We start from the raw sequence: 19,985 nt of genomic DNA, 5'->3' as shown, positions 1-19,985 counted from the left end.
ACACCAGGAGCCACCCCACCTCTGCTGCACCTTCCCTGTGTCTGTGTCCACCTGCTGTGGGCAGCCTAAGGGACGCTGGGTCAGACCTCGCTGGGCAAGTCACGAGCACAGTAACCTCAGCTGCCTCCTGGAGGGAGAAGTCTGCCTTGTTTACCCCCAGGGTCACTACAAGAATTTGCCCAGGCGGGGAGCACCCCACGCACCTTGGGGATCACCCCTAGGGACTGACTTGGCACGAGAATATCTTGTTAACAGCACCATGGCCGTTTCACTCACAAACCTAGTCAGACTCTGTGGATCTGAGAGCAATTAACTTTATTATCTGTCAGAACTGTCAGCTTTCACCTGGCCGCGGTTATTCATCTGGGGCTCAGAGGGTGGGGTCGCCCCTCACCTCACTGCTGTGATCTTTAAGTAAGAGCATGCGTTCAGTCTTGTCCTTCCTGTCGGGTCTGATTCTTAGCGGAGAGGAGTGAGGAGAGGAGAGCTGCAGGATGTAGAGGGGGTGCAGGAAGCAAGCTGGCAGAAATGGGAACTCGGCCAGAATTCAAGAAAGGGGACAGGGAGTCATTCAGGTACTTAGTGCCTTTGGCTCCTGCCGAAGGATGCAAGGGCACCCAAGGCTCCAGATCAGTAAGAGGGAGGGTGTCAAACACAGTGGTCAGGGAAGTTGGGAAGACAGCTCTGGAGGTGGGCCAGCCCCTCTGCGGGGCGGACACTACCTGTAATGATTGCATGGTGGCCCCCAACACTGGCCAGATCTTAAGCCCTGGAACCTGCGAGTGTGGCTTTATTTGAAACCAGGGTCTTTGCAGTTGTGATTAAGATAAATTAAAAACCTCAAGATGAGATCATTCTGGATTCAGAGTGGGCCCTACACCCAATGACAGGTGTCAAAAGAGAAAAACAGGAAGATTTGAGACACACAGGGTAAGGTCGTATGAAGACGGAGGTGAGGCTGGAGGGACAAGGCTACAAGCCAAGGAACGCCAGGGGCCACCAGGAGCTCCAAGAGACTAAGGAGGATCATCCCCGAGAGCCTTGGGAGGAGAACAGCCCTGAATGCCTTGATTTTGGACTTCTGGTCTCCAGAACCTTGAGAGAATAAATTCCTTTTATTTTAAACTGCCCAGTTTGTGGTGATTTGCTACAGCAGTCACAGGAAATTCATATACTGCCTTTCTTGCTAGTGGGTCCCAGGCTCTCAGAGGTTGCCCAAGGTCAAGTTGGCTTCCTGATACCATTCTTGAGCTGTAGAAGAGCCCATTGAGATAGGACATCTGCCTGGTTACCTGAGCCCAAGCCACCTGAGTAACAAAGGGAACGTTTATTCTGGGTTGCACATGCTGGGGAGAGCCTGGCACAGTGGGGGTGGAGGCGAGGGCAAGCAAGGGTGAGGAGAGAATAGGGGCTTCCTTTCATGACTCACCTTGGGAGCTTTCCTGTCCCAGTGGGGACGACGAAGCCCTTCCATGTGATGCTGCGGCTCTAGGGCCCAGTATCGGCCATCCGTCAGCACCCCTATTCTTCCGGGGCACCCATGCCTGCAGAACCCTTGGACCTATTTCAGTTCAAAGTCTGACTCAAGACTTGGAAGGCCGCATGTGGGTTTCCCAGAAGCCATACATAGTGGGGAAGGGCCTTGTGATGGCACCCAAACCCTTCGTTTTATAGGGGAAAATGAGACATTTTTCGGACCCAGTCAGAGCGTTTCAAATCTTGTTTTCATTTCCTCAAGCCAAGCGCGGTGGGCGCCACCCCCCCACGCCTGTCCCGACGGTTCTGATAAGCAGCCCACTTATCAGCACAGGAGATGAGTTACGTTCTCAAATAACCAGGCAAGAGGCTTGATGTAGGGCGGTAGGGGAAAATGGAATAAAGACCCTATTCTTAAAACGAATTTATTTTTAGACTTGCTGCTTCCACCCCAAAGCTGGGCCGCTCCCCTGACACTCCCTCCCTCTTGCCCATTCTGGGCTCTGACCCACGCTTTCTGAATCGCCAGTGGGGAAGGCGGTGAGGGCGCCCAGCCCGGGCTGCCTACTCACCCGCCCGCAGACCCTCGGGAGCGACTGTCTCCGAAGGGCCGGGCGGTCAGCAGGGAGGCGACAGGAAGAGGTGCGGCGGCGGCGGCATTGGCGGCGGCGGCGGCGGGAAGGCGGGCAGCAACCAGGGGGCGCGGGGCGCGAGCGGCGCCAGCAGGCTGGAGGGCGAGGGCCGCGCGGGCAGCGGCGGCAGCGGCTGGGGGGGCGGCTCGGCGACGAGCGGCGGGCGGCCGCGCGCGCCCACGGGCCCCGGCGTGGCGGCGACCGCCGCTTCGGGCAGCGGCGGCAGCGGCAGGTGCGTGGGCGGCGGCGCGGGCGCGGGCAGGCGCGGCAGGTCCTGCAGCGCGAGCGCGGCGGCAGGCGGTGCGGGCACGCAGGCCTCGGGCGGCAGCTCGGGCAGCGCCAGGTGCGCGCCGGGGCCCCAGGGCGCTAGGGGCTCGGGCCGCAGCGGAAGCGCGGGCAGCGGCGGCAGCTCCGCCAGGGTGAGCGCAGAGGGCGGCGGCGGCGGCGGCGCGGGGCTCAGGCCGGGCGGCAGGCCGGGCAGCGGCGGGTGCGGCAGGGACGGCGCGGGCGGCGGGGTCAGCGACAGCGACGCGCGGGCCCGGCCCAGCCGCGAGTGGGCGCGGGCGCGGGCGAGCCGCGGGGTCGAGCGGGAGCGGGGGAGCCTCGCCGCCAGTTTGGCCGCCGCTGCCGCGCCAGGGCCCGGCGCCCGCCTGCCGCCGCGACCCGGTCCTTCCCGCGGGTGGCCACGCGCCGCACAGTGACCGGCCCAGCCAATCACGGGCCAGCGCGCTGGCCGCCTTCGCGTGGGTCCCGCCAGCGGGCACGAGCTACTCCTGGCGGCCAATCTGAGGCGGCAGCGCTCTCTGTCAGGTTCTTCGCCCTGCCCTACAGCGGTCCCAACCAATCACGGCGTCCCGCGGTATCACAGGCCCCAACCCCACCAGCCCCGCGACCAGGCGCTGCACACGCGCAGTTGGCGCCCCCACCTGGCCTTAAGGTCAGTAGAGCTGCGGCAGCCCCGCGGCGACCAAGGAGGTTTGCCCTTGGTTGACTCTGGAATGAGATGCCTGGGCGTGGGTCAAGACCTATGCAGATTCCCTTTCAATTATCTTAAAGAAAAGATAATTCAAAACCAGAATTTGATTACATGGAGCATTTACATTATTGTTAACACAGGATATAAATGACAGATGGGTGACAATCAGAAGAAAAGGAGAGAATGGTCAATGTCTTTAAAATCAGAATATAGAGTAATATTAGAACATTTCTAGGTGGGTTAGGAAGGCTATCACCCATTGCCCTCACTGAGACAGTCTGCTGGGTGGCCCCTGTGCCCAGAGATTGAATGTTCTAATCCTGTTCTCCAGTGTTAACAAAAATTCAACTGAGTAAATTTGCAGATTTAATCGGCTTTAAGCGATTCGCGCAGCATCTGACCCACCAAGTAGAAGGTGCCAGGAGTTGTGCAGCATTGGAAGGTTTTTATAGGAAGGAGGGGGAGGGGGCAAGGGAGTTATTAGCAAAAGAAAAGATTGTTCCTTCCAGGCAAGGTCACCTTCTCTCAGGAGGTGGTGGGTTGGAGGGAGTCTTAGGTGGATTACCTCATCTTCCTTTGTGGGGGCGGATAGTGAGGGCCCATGGGACATTAACTCATGGGTGCTGACCAGAGAATCCCTGACTGACCGGTTGAGACTTTCTGGGGGAGGTGGAAACTGCAATTAAGTTAGGTGGTAAGCCCCCCATTTGGGGACTTGGCCTATGTCACTCCATTTTTGGCTTGTGGTTTTCTTTCTAACACCAGTAAAAAGATGTGCTTTACTCTACCTTTATTCACCTTGGGGAAGAGAAAGTTGAGACTATTTGGATATATTTTTTAAAGATTTTATTTATTTGAGAGAGAGAGAGCTCACACGCATGGAGGGGAAGGGGCAGGGAGAGAGTGAGAAGCAGACTCCCAGAGCAGAGACTTCACCCCAGGACCCCGGGATCATGACCTGAGCCGAAGGCAGACACTTAACTGACCCAGCCGCTCAGGCGTCCCTACTTGGATATTTTTAAAGAATTAGTAGTTCTGTGAAAAAGGAAGAGTCCAGGGGGTGCCTGGGTGGTTCAGTGGGTTGAGTGATTGAGTGGGACTGGCCTGTCTCTGAGTAAAAGTTCAGAAGAGCAGGTCAGTCCCCACCTGTGCAACCTCTGTTCCGGGCCCAGGTAAAAAGAGTGCTTTGCTTCCACATTTCTGGGCAAGCAAATTTGTAATCACGGAATAAGTAAAAGCAGCAATCCAGTAGCACTAATATGGATACTGGATTAGTAACTGGCTTTTTAAGATGTTTGAAAGCGTTCAATAATCTGAGATACTAAAGGTCTGATTTATTCATTTCCAAGGGCCCCTTAAGTGCTTAGGAAGAAGTTACTGGTTGGATTTGTAGATCAAGGAGATTCTGTGTGTAATTGAAGTGTAGAAGGGAACTGAGTTAATCAGGTTTGTAAGGCACACCAAATATTCAGGGGGAAGTCAGATCTGTCAAACTCATAATCTAACTGAGCATTATTCAGAGAATGTGAAAGCGAGTTTTACATCCAAATTATAAAATTAATCAGCATAATAACATTGGGAAGCAAGTGGAAGGCTTAAGAGAAAGAGATTTTTTCTTTAATAACTAATAAGTTGATCATAAATGTAGACATAAATAATGCACAAGTCCCCTCCCTAACTTGGATGTGACTCCGCCACTAAACTGATGAAGTGCTGTCCCATTTATGGAATGGATGAATGAGGGGGTGGCCTGGGCTGCCCCCACCCTAGCCAGCAATCCCCCCAGCACAGCACACACAGGCAAACAGGGAAGCATGTTGCCTTTATTAATACTTTCAGCCCACAGGAGACCCCATGCCAGAAGCTGAACCCCAGGGTCTGGTTGTCCTCGCCGAACACACCAGGCTGTGGTACAGAGGCACTCAGGATGGGCAGTGGAAGGGTCTCAGTGCTCAGCATTTCCTGAGTGGGCAGGGGCCTGGGAAAAGGCAGAGCCCTGATGAGGTCTGGAACCCTCCTCACCTCCCAGGGGACCTGAGCCCTCTCCCGCTTCTGGTCTCTAAGATCAGTCACTCGGCAGATGAGAGCCTGCTGTCCCTCCCAAGGGCTGGGACAGCCCCGGTGCATCCTGGAGGGGCAGTGATGGTGACATAGGGCGAGTAGTAGGGGACAGGGCCACCCTGACCCCTCTCACCTCCATAGCCATTTCCCAGGGGGCCACTGCTGCCTCTCTTCACCTCAGGGTTGCCTAAGGCACAGATAAGCCAGGGCACCGGGTCACGAGGGCTTCAGAGTCCTCCTGCCCTCCCCAGCTTCACCCCGAGCCCTGGGAGACTGCCACTCACCGAAGGGTCCAGGGCCCAGCTCTGGCCTCAGCTGTCCATAGGTCGCTGGGGGGAAGGACAAAAGGTAGGAGCACTGAGTCCCCAGTGGCCCTCACGTGGGGTCTGTGACTCCCCCATCTTGGTCTCGTGTCCAGGCTCATGCTCAGGGTCCCCTGCCCCACCTGCCTCTCCTCAAACCCCACCCATTCCTGCCTAATCCCTCCTGTCCCTGTCCTACACCTTCTCTACAGGCCTGTGGGTGTGCCGAGGCCCAGGACCCAGCTCCCTTCAGCCACACCTGACAACCCCACGATGCTCTTCCACACACCCCCTTACCTGGCTGGCTCCTGACCCCTGGATATGTGCTTCCAGTCCCATATCCAGGCTTCAAGGCAAGCCCCCAGGGCTGCACGGAGGGCCAAGAAGAGCCCCTTAGGGCCCCAGCCTGACCTGTAGAAGGAGAACTACTGTGGGCACCCCTGCCCACCAGCATGGGACATCTGGGATGCCACAGGCCTCCCAGGCCCTCAGAGGTCCTTGCCAACTTGGCTTGGTCCCCATGTCCCTTGCCAGGGTTCACCCCCTAAACACTCCTTTCCTACCATTTGCTTCAGAGCCTGGAACTGCTGCTTTGGGGTACACTGGTGCTTCATCCCCATACCCTGTAAGAGATCCAAGTGATTCCTGCCCAGCCCCCGGATGTCCCTCCCCCTGAGCCCCTACACTCTGCCCTCTGTCCCTGACTCACCATTCCTAAAGCCATTGGCCCCGGGGAACTCTGGAGGAGGGAGGAGAAGGTCAGAGACAGGAGTAGCCCCTGAGCCCAGGGCCACCCACCCCAGGCCAGCACTCCCAGGCACCTGGCTGCGAGTGGGCCTCGGGGAAGATCCCAGCTCCCAGACCATTCCAGTAAGCAAAATCTGCAAGGCAACAGTGGGAGAAAGGCTGGGTGAGTGTGGGGGAAGGGGGGGCTCAGGGTGACCAGCTCATGAAGAGACAGGAGACGGCAGACAGACAGACAGACTGACACAGAGGAAACCAACATTCTCCCCACGCTCAGCCAGCTAACCCTGTGCAACCTCTGGTGTCCCACCTTCTGGAAGCCTGTCCTGGCCTCCCTCTGGCAGCTTCCCTTTCCACCCCAGGACTGTACCTCAGTGCGCCACTCGACCCTCACCTGACACACAGTGGCACCTGTCTCTGGCCATCATTATGGCCTACTGCAAGTGAATGCATGCTGGTTCAACAAGGAAGGAGCCAGCCACAGCAAGAGACAAGGACAAGCAGGGCTTGCCATAGGGAAGATAGCCGCTTGTACCCAAGGGGCCCAGGGGGCTTACCGACTTTCTGAGGCTTGAGGCCACCACCAAAGCCTGAGAGAGAGGAAATGGGGGACAGAGATGGAGGAGTCAGAGAGCCAAAGTCTCTGACTCCCCTCTTCCTAAGCTAGGGGACAGGAGAGGAGGGGAGGGCAGGGGCCTCCTCACCCAGTGCTGTTCCTGCTCCATAGCCATTCAGGGGCTGGTATCCTGTGAATAGAATGGAGATCAGCGGAGAGCACCCAGACTTTCCCTAACTCCTTGGGGGCCAAGTATGGACCCCTTAGGGGCTCTGAGGAGGAAGAAGGGATACTCCCTATTGACAGGAAATAGAACCAGAAGAAATGGGCTTAGAAAGCAGCAAGAGAAACTGCGGGTAGACTCGGGAAGGGACTTCCTGGACTTAAGGAGCCTCAACACCTGAGGCAGACTGGGGCTCAAGGATTATAGAGGAGTGACCCTGATCTGGTCTGGCGACAGGAGGCAAACGGAGTCACACCTGCTTTCTGAGGTTTCAGCCCCCACTGGATGGCCGGAGTCGGTGCTAGGAAGAAAGCCATGGGATAGGAGTGAGCTTAGGGCAGGGAGGGTTGGGAATGCTGCAGTCTGCCCTGGGGGTAGGGGCTGGGGAGAGCTGCCCTAATGGGGGTCCCGTGGGGTCTCAGGGCCAGAGTTTAGGCTTTCCCTCAGCTGGCTCTCAGTGACAAGCCTCAGTCTCAGTTAAAGAATGGGCCTGGGGGCTTCTGAGCAGCCCAGCTAGACCCAGCCCCTCCTGGGACCAGGGATCCCCTGGTGTCCCCCAGGGCCCCCCACTCCACACTGACCTGGGAACTTGCCGTTCTGCCCTGGGGGAGAGGGCTGAGATTTGGGGCCCCAGCCGCCCCCTTTATCAGAAGGGACCCCCGAAGTGGAAGGCCTGGGGAGCAGTGGAGGGACCCTCCCATTGCAGGGACCTAAATGGAGGAGGAAGGGGGAGGGCAGTGAACCCAGGCTCGCTTCTGCCCCAGGCTGCTCTGCCAGCCTCAGCCTGGCCAAGCCACGAGCCTGTAGTGACTTCCAGGGCAGACACAGCTTCCAAGGGGGGCCACTGGTCAGGCCAGAGAAAGCCCCACTCCCGTGGCGCTTGGGGGACATGGGGACCCAGCCACCTAACATGGCTCCTGCTGCCAGCCCACTTAGACCCTCTGCCTTCCAGCAACAACCCTCCTGCCTCTCTCCTGGGGTGCCTCCCTTCACACCCAGCCCTGCCCCAGAAGCCTCACCTGGCTGGGCCCCCACCCCATTTCCGTTGCCATATCCTGGAGAGAAAAAGCAGGGATGTGAGGGGGTAGTAATTTGGGGGGGGGAGAGTTCTGGAAGGAAGCAGGAGGAGGTGCAGGATAGAGATGGGGGGATCTCTCACTTGCCTGGCTTTCGAGGCTTCACACCCCCTCCCAGAGCTGCAGGAGAGACAGACCCCCTCAGACTTCAGACCTCAAGCTCCTAAGAAAGAGCCCTGTCTCCCCTCCCGAAGCCCCTCGGCACTCACCTGCTGGGAGCTGCAGCCCTGGCCCTGGCGTGTATCCTGGGGAGAAAAGCAGGCATGAGGGCTGGGGCTGGGGTGGTGGCAACTTCAGGGCAAGGCAGGAGAGGGGCAAGGATGGGCTCACCTAGCTTTGAAGGGCTCATGCCCCTTCCCAGGGCTGGGGAGAGACAGAAACAGGCTGAGTGACAGCGGACCCCGCCCTGCCCCTTCTCTTCCCCAGGACCCAACTCTTTGCCCCATGGGGCCCTGCGCCCCCTCCTCCCCTGCCCCCCCCCCCCAGCACTCCAGGGCCTGCCCCTGCCTCCCTCACCTGGCTGGGCCCCCTGGCCTGGGAAGGCTCCGGCTCCCAGCCCATTCCTGTAAACTGGGAGACAGGGTGTGGGTTGTGAGGGGGAAAGCAGTGAGGGGAGTAGACAGTTTCTGGGGCTAGAGAGCAGTAGGGGCCCGATTCTAACACTGATCCCAATTCTGGATTTTTCCCACAGCACCAAGCAATTCTCCCAACACCAGCTGGGTGTCTGACAAGGTAACTCAATCCTGACACCAGCCACCTGCAGACAGCCTCAGACCCACAGGTTAAGGGCTCAGTCCCCACCCCCCCATTTCAGGCACACCCCCAGCCCGGGTGGCCACCTGTACATCTGACCCACTAGCTATAAACCCAACTCCTTGGGAGTGACTGATTTGCTAGAGCAGCTCACAGAACTCAGGAAAACTGTTTCCTTACTAGAATCCAGGCTTATTATAAAGGCTAGAACTCAGGACCAGTGGACAGAAGAGATGCAGAGGCCAGGCGTGTGGGAAGGCCTGAGGGGCCTCCGCCCTCCCCACACCTCCACGGGGTCACCCACCCAGAAGCTCTCCCAACCTGGCCCTTTCGGGTTTCTAGGGAGGCTTCGTTACACTAGCCCGGCTTGTGACCCTTTCCATCTCCAGCCGGCCCCCTCCCCAGAGGTCAAAGGGTGGGACCGAAAGTTCCAACCCTCTAATCACCAGGTGGGTTCCCCTGGCAACCAGCCCCCAACCTTTGGTGACTCAGGGGCTCTCCAAAAGTCACCTCATTAACATAATAAAAGACACCTCTACAGCTCTCCTCACTCAGGAAATTCCAAGGCTTCCGACGGGCTCTGTGCCAGGGCCTGCAGATCAGTTATTTCTTGTTAGAAGTCACAGTATCACAGGGAGGGAGGAAGGCTTTACCTGGCTTCTGTGGCTTCCCGCCCTCACCAATGCCTGAAGAAGAGATGGGAGCAGGTGAGCGACCTACTCCCCATCTCTGGGCCTCTCCAGAACCCTGGCAACTGGCCCCAGCGCCCGCTTCCCTACCTGGTCCGTAGCCCACGGGAACCGCAGGGCCTGTGGGGATGGAGAGGCTCAGGTACGGAGGGCCAGAAACCCGGGGCCTCCTGGGCCTCCTGCTGCCTCCATTCAATCACCAGCCCCGTCCTCTCCTAGTCTGGCAGGACCCCCCGGAACAGGGCCTGGGTGAGGACCAGCGCTTCCCGCCAGGCCCTCCACACCTCTCCCCTCAGTACCTGCTCTGTAGCCTTTGTGAGCTGGAGGGCCTGTGCTGGCAGGGGGAGGAGCAGGGGGTTGGGGCTGGCTAAGGTAGGGGACCGCCTGTGGTCCCCCTTCGGAGCCCAGCCAGAACCAGGGCTCCTGGAGGCCCACCAGCTGCTCTTAAGCACTCGCTGCCCTGCTCCTGCAAGGCCTGGAGGGAGGCGGGACACGATGCCGGACTTGTACCCCCCCCCCCCCCCCCCCCCCCGCCCATTGCCATTCCCGAATCCTGGGCGGGGGTGGGGGGGTGGGGGGTGGGTGGGTGGGAAGGACGACAGATAGACAGGGGGTGTGAATGGGGAGAGATAGGCAGGGGTGAGGCTCACCTGGCTTCTGGGTTTTACCGCCCCCCACCTAGGCTCCGGAGGGGGGGGGGAGGCTGATGTTGACCCTACCAGACCTCTTCTCAGGGTCTCCTGTGTCCCCAGTTCCTGCTTTTCTCCCAACCCCCCGGGACCCAGACCTGGCTGCCCTCACGTAGCTGGGCTCCTGGTCCATTTTCGTTACCATATCGGGGGAGGAGAAACAGGGGTGGACGTGAGGGGCAGTGTTTGCAGGGGTTCAGGAGGAGGCAGGACAGAGCCGGCCGTGTCAAGAAGACGTGGGTGTCAGGTCGCCTCCTCCCTCCCAGGGCCTCCCGGGCCACAGGCTAAGCTCTCCATCTCCCCACCACGTGGAAGCCAGCCCTCTCCTGTCCTCACCCGGGCCCGGCCCCTGGGAAGGCCATGCCTCCCAGCGGTTCCCCGATCCTGGAGAGTGATAGGGAGGCTGAGGAGGGGGTGCTCTGGCTTCAGGGGGTTCACAGATACAGACAAGACTGGGGCAGGACTCACCTGGCTTCTGGCGCTTCATGCCCCCCCCAAAGCCTGGAGGAGATACAGGAGCAGGTGAGGGGCCTGGGAGCCCCGTCTTAGGGCCTCCCCAGGGTCCTCCCCACTCTGCTCCTACCTGCTCCATATCCGTTCTGGGTCACTAGGCCTGAGGGAAGAAGAAAGGTGAGTTGGGGGACTTGGGGTCCAGCTGAGGTAGAGGTGAAGGTGCCCCCTTCAGAGCCAAGCCCGAAAGCTGGCATCTTGGAGGCTTCCTCCAGTGCTCCCTCAATTATTTGCCGACCCTGCCCCTACATGGCCTGGAGCGGGGAGGGAGAGGGTGCCCAGATGCAGACCCCCAGCTCCCCCCCACCCCAGTCTCACCTGGCTGGGCTCCCAACCTGTTGCCGCTCCTGAATCCTGGGAGACAGATGGGGGCTGTGTGAATGGGGGAGGGGAGCTTACGGTTTGGGGGTGGAGATAGGCAGGGGTGAGGCTCACCTGGCTTCTGAGGCTTCATACCCCCTCCAAAGCCTGGTGAAGACAGGGAGCAGATGAGGGCCCAGTCCCCATCTGTGGGTGTCCCCAGAGCCCTAGAAGGTGCCTACCTGGTCTGTAGCCATTTTGAGTTGCAAGACCTGATGGAAGGCAAGAGGGGCTCTGGGGCCAGTTGCTCTCTGAGGCTCCCCATGGAATCTGGAATCTACTGCCACCCCCACCCAGTTGAGCCCCTGACCTCCCCCTGGGGCCCAACTCCCTGGGGAGCCTGAATGCTGCCTGGGTCCCCTCTGGTTGGGCGTCACTGCCACCACGTGCATCAGCCAGCCATGGAGGCCGACTCTGTGACATGGCTTCGCCCCACCAAGCACAGGGTCCATACTAGCCCCTGCCACCTCGGCCTCTGAGCTGTTTCCAGAGCCTGTACCCTTTCTGCTGCTCTCGCAGAGGCCCCAGCTCAAGCACCCACAGATTTTTCAGTGGGCCCCAGAGGTCCTCCCCCTGGCCTCCGCCTCCTCTTCCCCAAATGCTCCTGGCTCCCCACCAGTCACCCCCTGGCCACTTGTACTAACGCTCCTTTCCTGTCCACCCACCCCAGCGCACCCCAGGCTCTGGAGGGGCCTGTCTCCCACCTGGCCAGCCCCTGGTGGTCTGTGGAACTAACGTTGCTCACACCAGGTGGGAGAGGTGGCAGTGGCAAGCGGGTCTCACGTGGTTTGTGTGGCTTCAGTCCTCCCAGGCATAGGGAAGACCAGGAGGCTGACTGTGTGTCCCCCCCCTGCCCCCCACCGCCCCTCGGATCGGAACTAGGCCTGGGCTGCGCTCCTAGAGCTCCAGAGCCTCACCTGGTTGGGCTCCTACTCCCGGGAAGGCGCCACCTCCCAGCCCATTCCCATTCCTGAATCCTGGGGAGACAGAGCAAGAGGGAATATGAGGAATCTGGGGCTCGGGAGCATAGACAAAGAGATAGCTGGCAGGGAGACAAAGAGCGGGGCTCACCTGGCTTCTTTGGTTTTCCGCCCCCTCCAAAGCCTGGGGGAGAGACTAGCAGATAAGGGACCCAGAAGCCCAGCCCTGGCTCCCAGCTTCAACCCCATCCCCTTGCTACCCCTGGTCCAAAGCTATTCTGAGCTGCGAGATCTATTAGGGGTGGGGGGGGGTGACATGGAAAAGCGGGGTGGTGCTGAAATAGGCTCCCAGACTCCCCCCTCCCTGCTGCCTGGACCCCTCCCCTCCCCTCACACATCCCTCCTTTCAGCCTGGCTACCAGAGTGGGGGAGGGGGCCATGGGGCCTTTGACAGGAGAGGGGCTGGGGAGGCAGGCAGCAAGGGACCCAGCCCCCAGACCTCTCCCCACAGCTGCCCTCCGTCCCTCCGGCCCATGTTTAAGCCCCACGCTTCCTGCCACCAGCCTCAAGTCCTCCCACCTAGCCCTGGAGCCCAGGGTGGTTCCCTCTGGCTTAAAACCCCAAGGGTACGTTCCATTGCAAGCTTAAAGCCTCTCAGCACTGGGCATGCTGGCTAGCCCAGGACAGGCACCTGAACGCTCGTGGAATTAAGGAGCCCCTAAGAGCCAGTGCTTCGGCCTACAGAGGAAAAGCAGTGTGAGGCCTGGGCTTGGGGAGGAGAGCCAGGGGCTGGGGGACCAAAGGCAGGGCCTGGGGAAACACCCAGAGCCACGGAGCCACATGTGGACATCATCCCATCCTATCCTCTCCTCAGAAATCAGTTTTCTGGGCGCCTGGGTGGCTCCGTCGGTTAAACGGCTGCCTTCGGCTCAGGTCATGATCCTGGAGTCCCGGGATCGAGTCCTGCATTGGGCTCCCTGCTCAGCAGGGAGTCTGCTTCTCCCTCTGACCCTCTTCCCTCTCATGCTCTCTATCTCTCATTCTCCCTGTCTCTCAAATAAATAAATAAATAAATCTTAAAAAAAAAGAAAAGAAAAAAGAAATCAGTTTTCTCCCCTCCAGTCCCTGACCTCCCTAGCTCCTCCCCAGAACCCCAGCTTGTCCCAGGTGCCCTCACCTGGCTGGGCTCCGACTCCCATCCCATTCCCATTGCCGAATCCTGGGAAGACAGCAAGAGGGAGTCAGGGGAGGCCGGAAGACCAGGTGGAAAAAGACAGAAACATAGGGACAGCATGCAGCTCACCTGGCTTTTGAGGTTTCACGCCCTCTCCAACTCCTGAGAAAGGGTCAGGGACCAGGTGAGGGAGCCTGGAGCTCCCTTGAACCCCCACACCCATGCCTATGCCCCTCAGTCTCCACCCCGTACCTGGTCCCTGGCCACCATCCTGAGCCACAGGGCCTGTGGAGGGGGGCGGGGGATTGGAGCTGGGCCAGTGTGGCTTCTCTGGGGGGGCTCCCCCCTCCTGTGCTGCCCTCACTCAGGACCTCTGTGTCCCTCAACTGTTCTTTGTAGGAAGCATGCCCTGAGAAGGGCTTGGAAGTTGGGAAGACCCTCCCCAAGACCACAGCTCAGGCCGTAGGAACGACAGCAGCAGCCCAATGAAGGGAGCAGTCCCTCAGTGGGGTGACACACGCCCAAGTTGGGGACACGGAGAGAGGGGAGAGAGGACAGCTCTCCCCTCACCCCTCACCTGGCTTCTGAGGATTCATTCCCCCTCCCATACTATTTGCATATATTAGCTCCTTAAAATTAGCTACCTACCTAGCTGGTTAATTAGCTAACTAAATTAACAAAATATAAAAAATCCAAAAAACTAGAAATACCGGATCTTCTGTTACTACTTAGCTACCTCCTCAATTAACTCTTAAATCAGTTATTTCCTTTCTTTCCCTTCCTTCCTTCCTTCCTCCCTCCTTCCCTCCCTGGGTTGAGACCAAGAGGCTCCCCCCACCCCCAACTTTCTCCCCTACTTATTCTCTGTTCCAACTCTACCCCTCCGCCCCTTTCCCCTCCCTGGGCTTAGGCTCCAGGTATCCTCAGCTGGCTGGGCTCCCAGCCCTGGGAAGGAACCAGCTCCCAGTCCGTTTCCATATACTGGGGAGACAGAGCCAGAAGAATAAGAAAGAGGGGGCTGGGCTTCCAAGGGAGCCAGACAGAAGGCAAGGTGGATAGAGGGGTGGGCATGGAGGGGGCATCTCACCTGGCTTCTGGGGTTTCACACCCCCTCCAGTGCCTAAGAAGGAGATGGGGATCAAGTGAGGGTCTCAGATCCCATTTCAGGAATACCTAGAATCCTGACCCCAGCTCCCAATCACCCTGGGCCCACCTCTACCTGTTCTGTAGCCATTCCGAGCTGGAGGACCCATAGGGAGGGGGAGGGATGAACAGGGGAGGTTTGGAGTCCTAGCTGGGGTGGGGGTACAGGACCCTTAGACCTCACCAGAAACAGCAAACTGGAAGGCTCCCTCTCTGCCCCCTCAATCATTAAAAAATCCTGATCCTCCCCTCTAAGGCCTGGGAGGGAGACAGACAGAACCAACCCCCAAAGCCCACCAATCTCACCTGGCTGGGCTCCCAGCCCATTCCCGTTCCCAAATCCTGGGGGGACAGATGGAGATAAGGGGTATGAGAGAAAGGTGGGGAGACAGAGCTGGGGCTGGGCAGTGTCCACCTGGCTTTCGAGGTTTAATAGTCCCTCTGAAGCCAGGGGAGATCCAGGGAAGAGGTGAGGGTCCCAGGAACCCCCCCCCCCCGCCCCCAACAGCCATTCTGAGCAGCAGGCCTATGGGAATTCAGCTCTGGTAGGCCCCATCCCAAAGAGGGTGGAGAGCCCAGCTGGTGACCAGGAAGGGGGCCTTGGAGCCCACTCCCAGCAGGCCCAGAGGACTTGCAGTGAGCCAGACTTGCCCCGCCTGCATGGGGTTCAGTGGGGGCAGCACAGAGAACAAGCAGGGACAGGAAAGAGTTGGGGGTGCCCAGGGCGGGGCACACGGGTGAGAGGACATCAGAACAGTCCTGATGGATTCCTAGGTGAGAGGGGAGTGTGTGCAGGAGGAAAAGGGAGGCCAGCCAAAAGGGGTCAGAGTTCACTTCTCTGGGGGTTGGGGGTGGGGTCAGCACTGCTTCTCCCAACCCCCAAGTCCCATTTGCCCATCTCTCACCTGCTCCCAGGCCACTGGGGGAGCCGTAGCCTGGCGGGGCTGGCGGGGAGGGGAAGACAAGAAGTTGAGCCTGAAGGGCCAGGAGGGGCCAAGAGCTGGGGCGCTTCAGAGGACACGGCTGCTCCCATCCTGCCCACCCTCTCAGCCAGCTGTACCTGACCTGTAGCCACTGGGGCTTCCTAAGCCTATGGGTGGCGGAGAAAGGGGTTAACTTAGGAGGGGGCAAAGGGCCCAACCTGAATGCTACCCCTCCCGCTCTGCAAGCATGAGTGCAACCCCCTCTCTGGGCCTCAGTTTCCCCTCCGGTCACAGGAGGGGAGAGGATAGCACCAGGTGAGCAGCCTGGAGGCAGGGGCATGGAGGGAGGTGTTTGGGCTGTATCCCTGGGGGCAGGTCCCTCTGCACCTTCCTCGGGCGCACAAACACCTCTCCCCTCCATTCTTACTTTGGAGAGTTGATGGACCCCTCCCTTCCTAGAAATCTCATCCTCCTGGTGCCCCACCTCCTAATCTTTCTCTCCTGTAGCTTAGGGGCATCAGGTCTCAGAAGGGAGCCCCTTCTCCCACCCTGAGGACCCCCCAGATCCCTGGAGTGAAGACCCTTCTGTGACACTGCCCCACCTGCTCCAGCCCCTGGGCCCTTTGCCTTGTCTTCTCCCCTCCTGCCCTACGTCCGTCTGGGCCTTTGCCCCTTCTCACTGCCAGGATGTCCTTACCCTTCCCTGTCACAGCTTGACCCCGTTGAAGACCCAGTTCCAAGCCCCTCCTCTGGGATGGTCTCACGCCTGGAGTTGATGTTCTGCCCTATCTCACCCCGGTTCCAAAGCTGCGGGGTGTCTTTGTTCCCCACACTTGAGCTAACTATGGACAAGACTGTCTGCCATGAAGACAGTGAGGGACACATACTCTCCTGTGCCCCAAATTTGGATCCCAAAACTAGGTAGGGAACATCTGGGGCTCTCCCCCAGAGATCTCCCAGACCCCTAGGGGAGAGACCAGGCCCTCTTCCCTGAGCCCAGTGCCAGCAGGGACCACTTACCTTTCCCTAGGCCCGGAGACAGTGAAGGTAGCCCTGGGGAGCAAGGAGATGTGGACTCAGGGTGGGGACCCCAGAGACGGAGAGGGAGAAGGACTCAGGCATTTATCCCTGAACCCCCCAAAACCCTGCCCAGGCCAGACTTCACACACCCGGAGCCCCAGCATTGGCCCAGTGCTGTACCTAGACCTCCCAGCCCTAACCTCAGCTGCCCGCCTCCCGCCCTCACCACCTTGCAGGCTTTCAGAAGTCAAGCAGAGCAGGAAAAGGGCTGTGGGGAAGGCCCAGGTGCCCATGATGCCGAGTGGAGTGGGAGGGCACACACCCTCTGGGCCTTTAAGCACCCCTGCTGGGTGGGGGCTCTCACCCAGGCCCCCAGCTGTGAGTGGCAGAGGTGCTGTTGGCAGACCCCAGGGGGCCAGCCTCCCACCTCCCTCTGTGACCGGACTCCAAAGCCTGGCCTTCTCCCCGCCCCACCCCTCATCCATCATGAGTGCTGACAGCCGGGACAGGCCCCCACCTGGCCCCCGAGGCTCCTCCACCCCTGTCAGGATTGGGGCCCTGGCGCCAGGCCTTGGGAGCTCAGATTCCCTCCCAGCAGCTGGGAACGGGCAGGCAGGCACCCCAGGCCCAGCCCAAACACAGCTGGAGAGAGGAGGGAAAGCCAGGCCCAGCAATGCGGGGAAGGGTGGCTGGCAGGGGAGACTCAGAAGGAGTCACTGTGTTACCCAGAGAGCTGGGGGCAGAGACCACAGCGATCCAGGCTGCAGTGCAGGGGACTGGGTCTGAAAACTAGGCTGTCCAGCAAGAGCCAGCCTATTAGCTTATCTACCCCGCAGACCCCCGGACCGCACCAGGAGGTGGCCCTTGGGCTCCAGCTGAGGCTGTGTGTCCAAGAGTGGGCCCCCAGTGGTGCTTCTCTAAGAGGTGGTGACACACAGGGAGCCTGTCCAGGGGCTGTCGCCGTTGCCTGAAGGCTTGGTGGGGGTCCACCCACCGCAGGATGTTCTCTCAGTGCCACGTCTATCTCCTGCTCAGCCCCAGCAGCAGGGACTCTAAGGCTGGGGGACACTGGAGGGAGGGGCACTGCCTAAGTGCCACGGGGACAGTAAGCACTCTGTTTCTGGGGGTGCCCGATGAGCCTGGAGCCCAGGCCAGGCCAGGGGGACCTGGTGGGGAGCCAAGTACGGGAAGACAGAAGAGGTAGGCCTGGAAGTGCCAGGAGTGAACCCCCCCAAGCTGGCTGGGGACAGCAGTGACTCAGGCCCCCCAGACCCTCGTCCAGAAGGCTCCACACCCTGTCTGTCTGAGGGTCTGGCCCCTGCTCAGTCAGCCCCTCCTGGCACCTCTGGCTAAGGAGGGCAGCCTGCCAGGTCAGGCTGCATGACAGGGTAGGGGCCTAGGGAGGGGCTACAGCGGGGAGTTGGCCTGCCGCAAGGCTCCTGAGACCACAGCGCGTGCAGCCACAATGGACGGCAGGGCTTTGAGCAGGTGTCCCCCAGCACGGAGATGTGCCTGTCCCTCCCCTCCCTCTTCACCTCCTCTCCCACCCACAACCCGGGCTGCACCCCGGCACCACACTCCCATGGCCAGGCCCGTGGTGCCCACCTTCCCCGCCACACACATAAGGACCCTCTGTTCCCACTGGGTCCACTCAGCCCGGGGCCCTGGTGCAGCACCCCCACGTGCCCACCGCTTCCCCTGCTGGCATAGAGCTGTGACCCAGAGTCCTGAGCGCTGGACCTTTTACTGGCTGCTGGGAGGGGCTCCAGGGTGGCCCCTGGCCCCAACCATCCCACAAGAGCCCAAAATAGCTGGGATGATCTCTGCAGACTCCCCGGGGAGGGCTTCCTGCTGGGCCACCTCCTCCACCTCCTAACTGCAAGCGCAGGCTCCTGGTCTCATCCAGGGCCTCTGAGACCAGGCCGGCCACTGGATTCAGGTAACGATTGGGTTCAAACACCCGCTCTATCTGGCCAGGACATTGGAGCAGCATTCCAGCCTCCCTGAGCCCGTTCTCTTTCCTCTAAAATGATGACACTAACAGTTCTAGCATGTCAGGGCTATTGCGGAGGGAACTGCTTCTTACTCTGTTTTAGAGATGGGGCAACAAGCAGAGAAGGGACTGGGCTCAGACTGTATAACTCCCAAGCAGGGGGCCTGGGATTTGAAGACAGGCAGTCTGCAGGCCCAGTTACCCAGACACTGCATTGCTCTCTGCCTGCCCTACGTCAGTCTGGGTCTGAGATGTCTGCTTCAGACTCAGTATAGCTAACGGCCCCCTCTACAGACCCAGACACAAGGCTTCCCCCCGGGGCGCCGGGGAAGCTTGGCCCTCAAGGAGGTGGGCACACGCCTATAAGGCTACTGCCAAAGGGAATGCTGGTGCCCAGCGGCACTGCCAGGCTGCCTGGGTGCTGGCATGGCCCGTGGAAAATGCCAGCCAGCCTGGGGACTTGGGCCAGCTTGATGCTGCTTGGGGCCAAGCTCAGTGGGGCGCCCCTGGCCCATGCAACGGCGCCACCCCCACCCCAGCACGTCCAGTCCCTTCAGGTCATCCCCAGCCCTGCCCAGGTCAGCCTGGCCTAAGAGCACATGGACCACGTGGGGCCCAGGAGAGCCCCTGATGGAGTCCCGGCCTGGGGTACCCCTTCTCTCCGAGGCGTGAGGGGACATGGTGGCCCAGCTTCCAAGGAGAGAAGCAACTTTGAGGGGACAGAGCTAAGAGCCCAGGGCAAGGCGACAGCTGGGTGTTGGAAGTGCAAGGCAGAGGCCCAGGACGTGTGTCGCCTAAAATGGCAGAGTCTGTCAATAGACTCCCAGCCAGCTACTCAGAGCAGCACCTGCCGGGTGGGAATCTGGGGAGGACAGCTGGAGGGGAGGCAAGCGACTTGTGAACTTGCAACTGTGCTGAATCCCCTCGGGTCACCCTCTTGGCCCTCCATCCGGTAGCTCTTTAGCCCAGACCCCTGCCTTGGCTGCCTCTGGGACACCTTTGCCAGCCCCTCCCGGCACTCCCACGATGCAACGCTAACCTCTGTTAATTCCCTCTCACCACCCACTTGCCGGTTTATTAGAACCTAGGCCACCGTGAAATAAGGCAGACACACAGAAGGGTGCATAAGACAAACGCACATTCTTAACAGACACCCATAGAACACCTAGGCAGCTGACACCAAGATCAGCTCCCCAGACGCACCCATCGCAATCTCCTCTTCCGTTATGGTTACCATGTTTGCACGCGGGGACGTCACTTCCCTGCTTTTCTTAAGTCACGTTAGTCCTGTTTCGTGGCCCCATCCCTCAGCGGCTTCCCAGGTGAGCGGTGACCAACTTCTCGGGGAGAGTCTGGGTGCGGCCACGGTGCTGTTGCGGCGACAGGACACACGGGGGCGCGCGCGGCTCGAGCCGGCTCTCACCGGAGTACCGGCGGGACGCCGGGAATCCAGCGCCGGGGCCGGGGGTGGGGGGGGGCTTCCTCGCGGACGGAGCCTCAGCCAAGTTCTTTGGCCTCGCAACTTCCGGGCCCGTGCCTCTGCCCTTGTGGTCCCGGGGCGGGTGTCGGGGTCCTGGTTCCTCTCCTCCAGGAACTTCCTTTTGGCCCAGGCAGCTGCTTTGAAAACTGCAAAACACTACACAAATGACAATGTTACTGTTATTATTAAACAGTAAGCTCCTACTGTGTGCTTGCTCAGCCTTGAGCTATTCATTTTCTTTCGCATTCATTTTCTTATTCAGTCCTCCTACCCTACAAGGAGGTA

At 59.8% G+C, this 19,985-nt stretch overlaps 2 protein-coding genes across 2 annotated transcripts; both read right to left on the bottom strand.

Annotated features, from left to right (window-relative positions):
* Window positions 1–4,927: 4,927 nt before the first annotated feature.
* Window positions 4,928–8,311, bottom strand: LOC118356014 (collagen alpha-1(III) chain-like). Its single transcript, XM_035722209.1, has 14 exons — window positions 8,260–8,311; window positions 8,134–8,166; window positions 7,990–8,025; window positions 7,552–7,680; window positions 7,227–7,271; window positions 6,896–6,937; window positions 6,749–6,781; window positions 6,269–6,328; window positions 6,157–6,186; window positions 6,011–6,070; window positions 5,745–5,858; window positions 5,430–5,474; window positions 5,279–5,332; window positions 4,928–5,062 (listed from the first exon to the last, which is right to left on the bottom strand). Exons 1-14 carry the CDS (start codon window positions 8,309–8,311, stop codon window positions 5,037–5,039), a joined length of 759 nt encoding a protein of 252 aa, XP_035578102.1. The 3' UTR covers window positions 4,928–5,036.
* LOC113932563 lies at window positions 8,139–18,900 on the bottom strand. The gene is made up of 21 exons (XM_027611885.1): window positions 18,755–18,900; window positions 16,228–16,260; window positions 15,190–15,228; window positions 14,591–14,626; window positions 14,229–14,261; window positions 13,271–13,303; window positions 13,145–13,186; window positions 12,119–12,151; window positions 11,965–12,024; window positions 11,230–11,259; window positions 11,123–11,155; window positions 11,006–11,041; window positions 10,761–10,790; window positions 10,646–10,678; window positions 9,579–9,608; window positions 9,480–9,485; window positions 9,310–9,391; window positions 8,563–8,616; window positions 8,377–8,409; window positions 8,256–8,291; window positions 8,139–8,166 (listed from the first exon to the last, which is right to left on the bottom strand). The coding sequence occupies exons 1-19, from the start codon at window positions 18,898–18,900 to the stop codon at window positions 8,392–8,394; spliced, it is 807 nt and encodes a 268-aa protein (XP_027467686.1). The 3' UTR covers window positions 8,139–8,166; window positions 8,256–8,291; window positions 8,377–8,391.
* Between the last annotated feature and the right edge of the window lie 1,085 nt (window positions 18,901–19,985).

Source organism: Zalophus californianus, chromosome 10 (assembly GCF_009762305.2).
Source record: "Zalophus californianus isolate mZalCal1 chromosome 10, mZalCal1.pri.v2, whole genome shotgun sequence".
NCBI lineage: Eukaryota > Metazoa > Chordata > Mammalia > Carnivora > Otariidae > Zalophus > Zalophus californianus.
Note: the sequence above shows the minus strand (reverse complement) of the source record. Positions and strands in the feature narration are given on the sequence as shown.

Coding starts and splice junctions, on each gene's coding strand:
- LOC113932563 (XM_027611885.1), bottom strand. CDS start 18,900: ATGTCCCCTCACGCCTCGGAGAGAAGGGGTACCCCAGGCCGGGACTCC. Junction 15,229..16,227: donor GTCTCCGGGCCTAGGGAAAG/GTAAGTGGTCCC, acceptor CCTCCCCGCCAG/CCCCGCCAGGCTACGGCTCC. Junction 10,791..11,005: donor CAGGTTGGGAGCCCAGCCAG/GTGAGACTGGGG, acceptor TTCTTCCCTCAG/GCCTAGTGACCCAGAACGGA.
- LOC118356014 (XM_035722209.1), bottom strand. CDS start 8,311: ATGCCTGCTTTTCTCCCCAGGATACACGCCAGGGCCAGGGCTGCAGCT. Junction 8,167..8,259: donor GGCCAGGGCTGCAGCTCCCA/GCAGGTGAGTGC, acceptor TCTCTCCTGCAG/CTCTGGGAGGGGGTGTGAAG. Junction 7,681..7,989: donor TGGGGTGGGGGCCCAGCCAG/GTGAGGCTTCTG, acceptor TCCTCCATTTAG/GTCCCTGCAATGGGAGGGTC.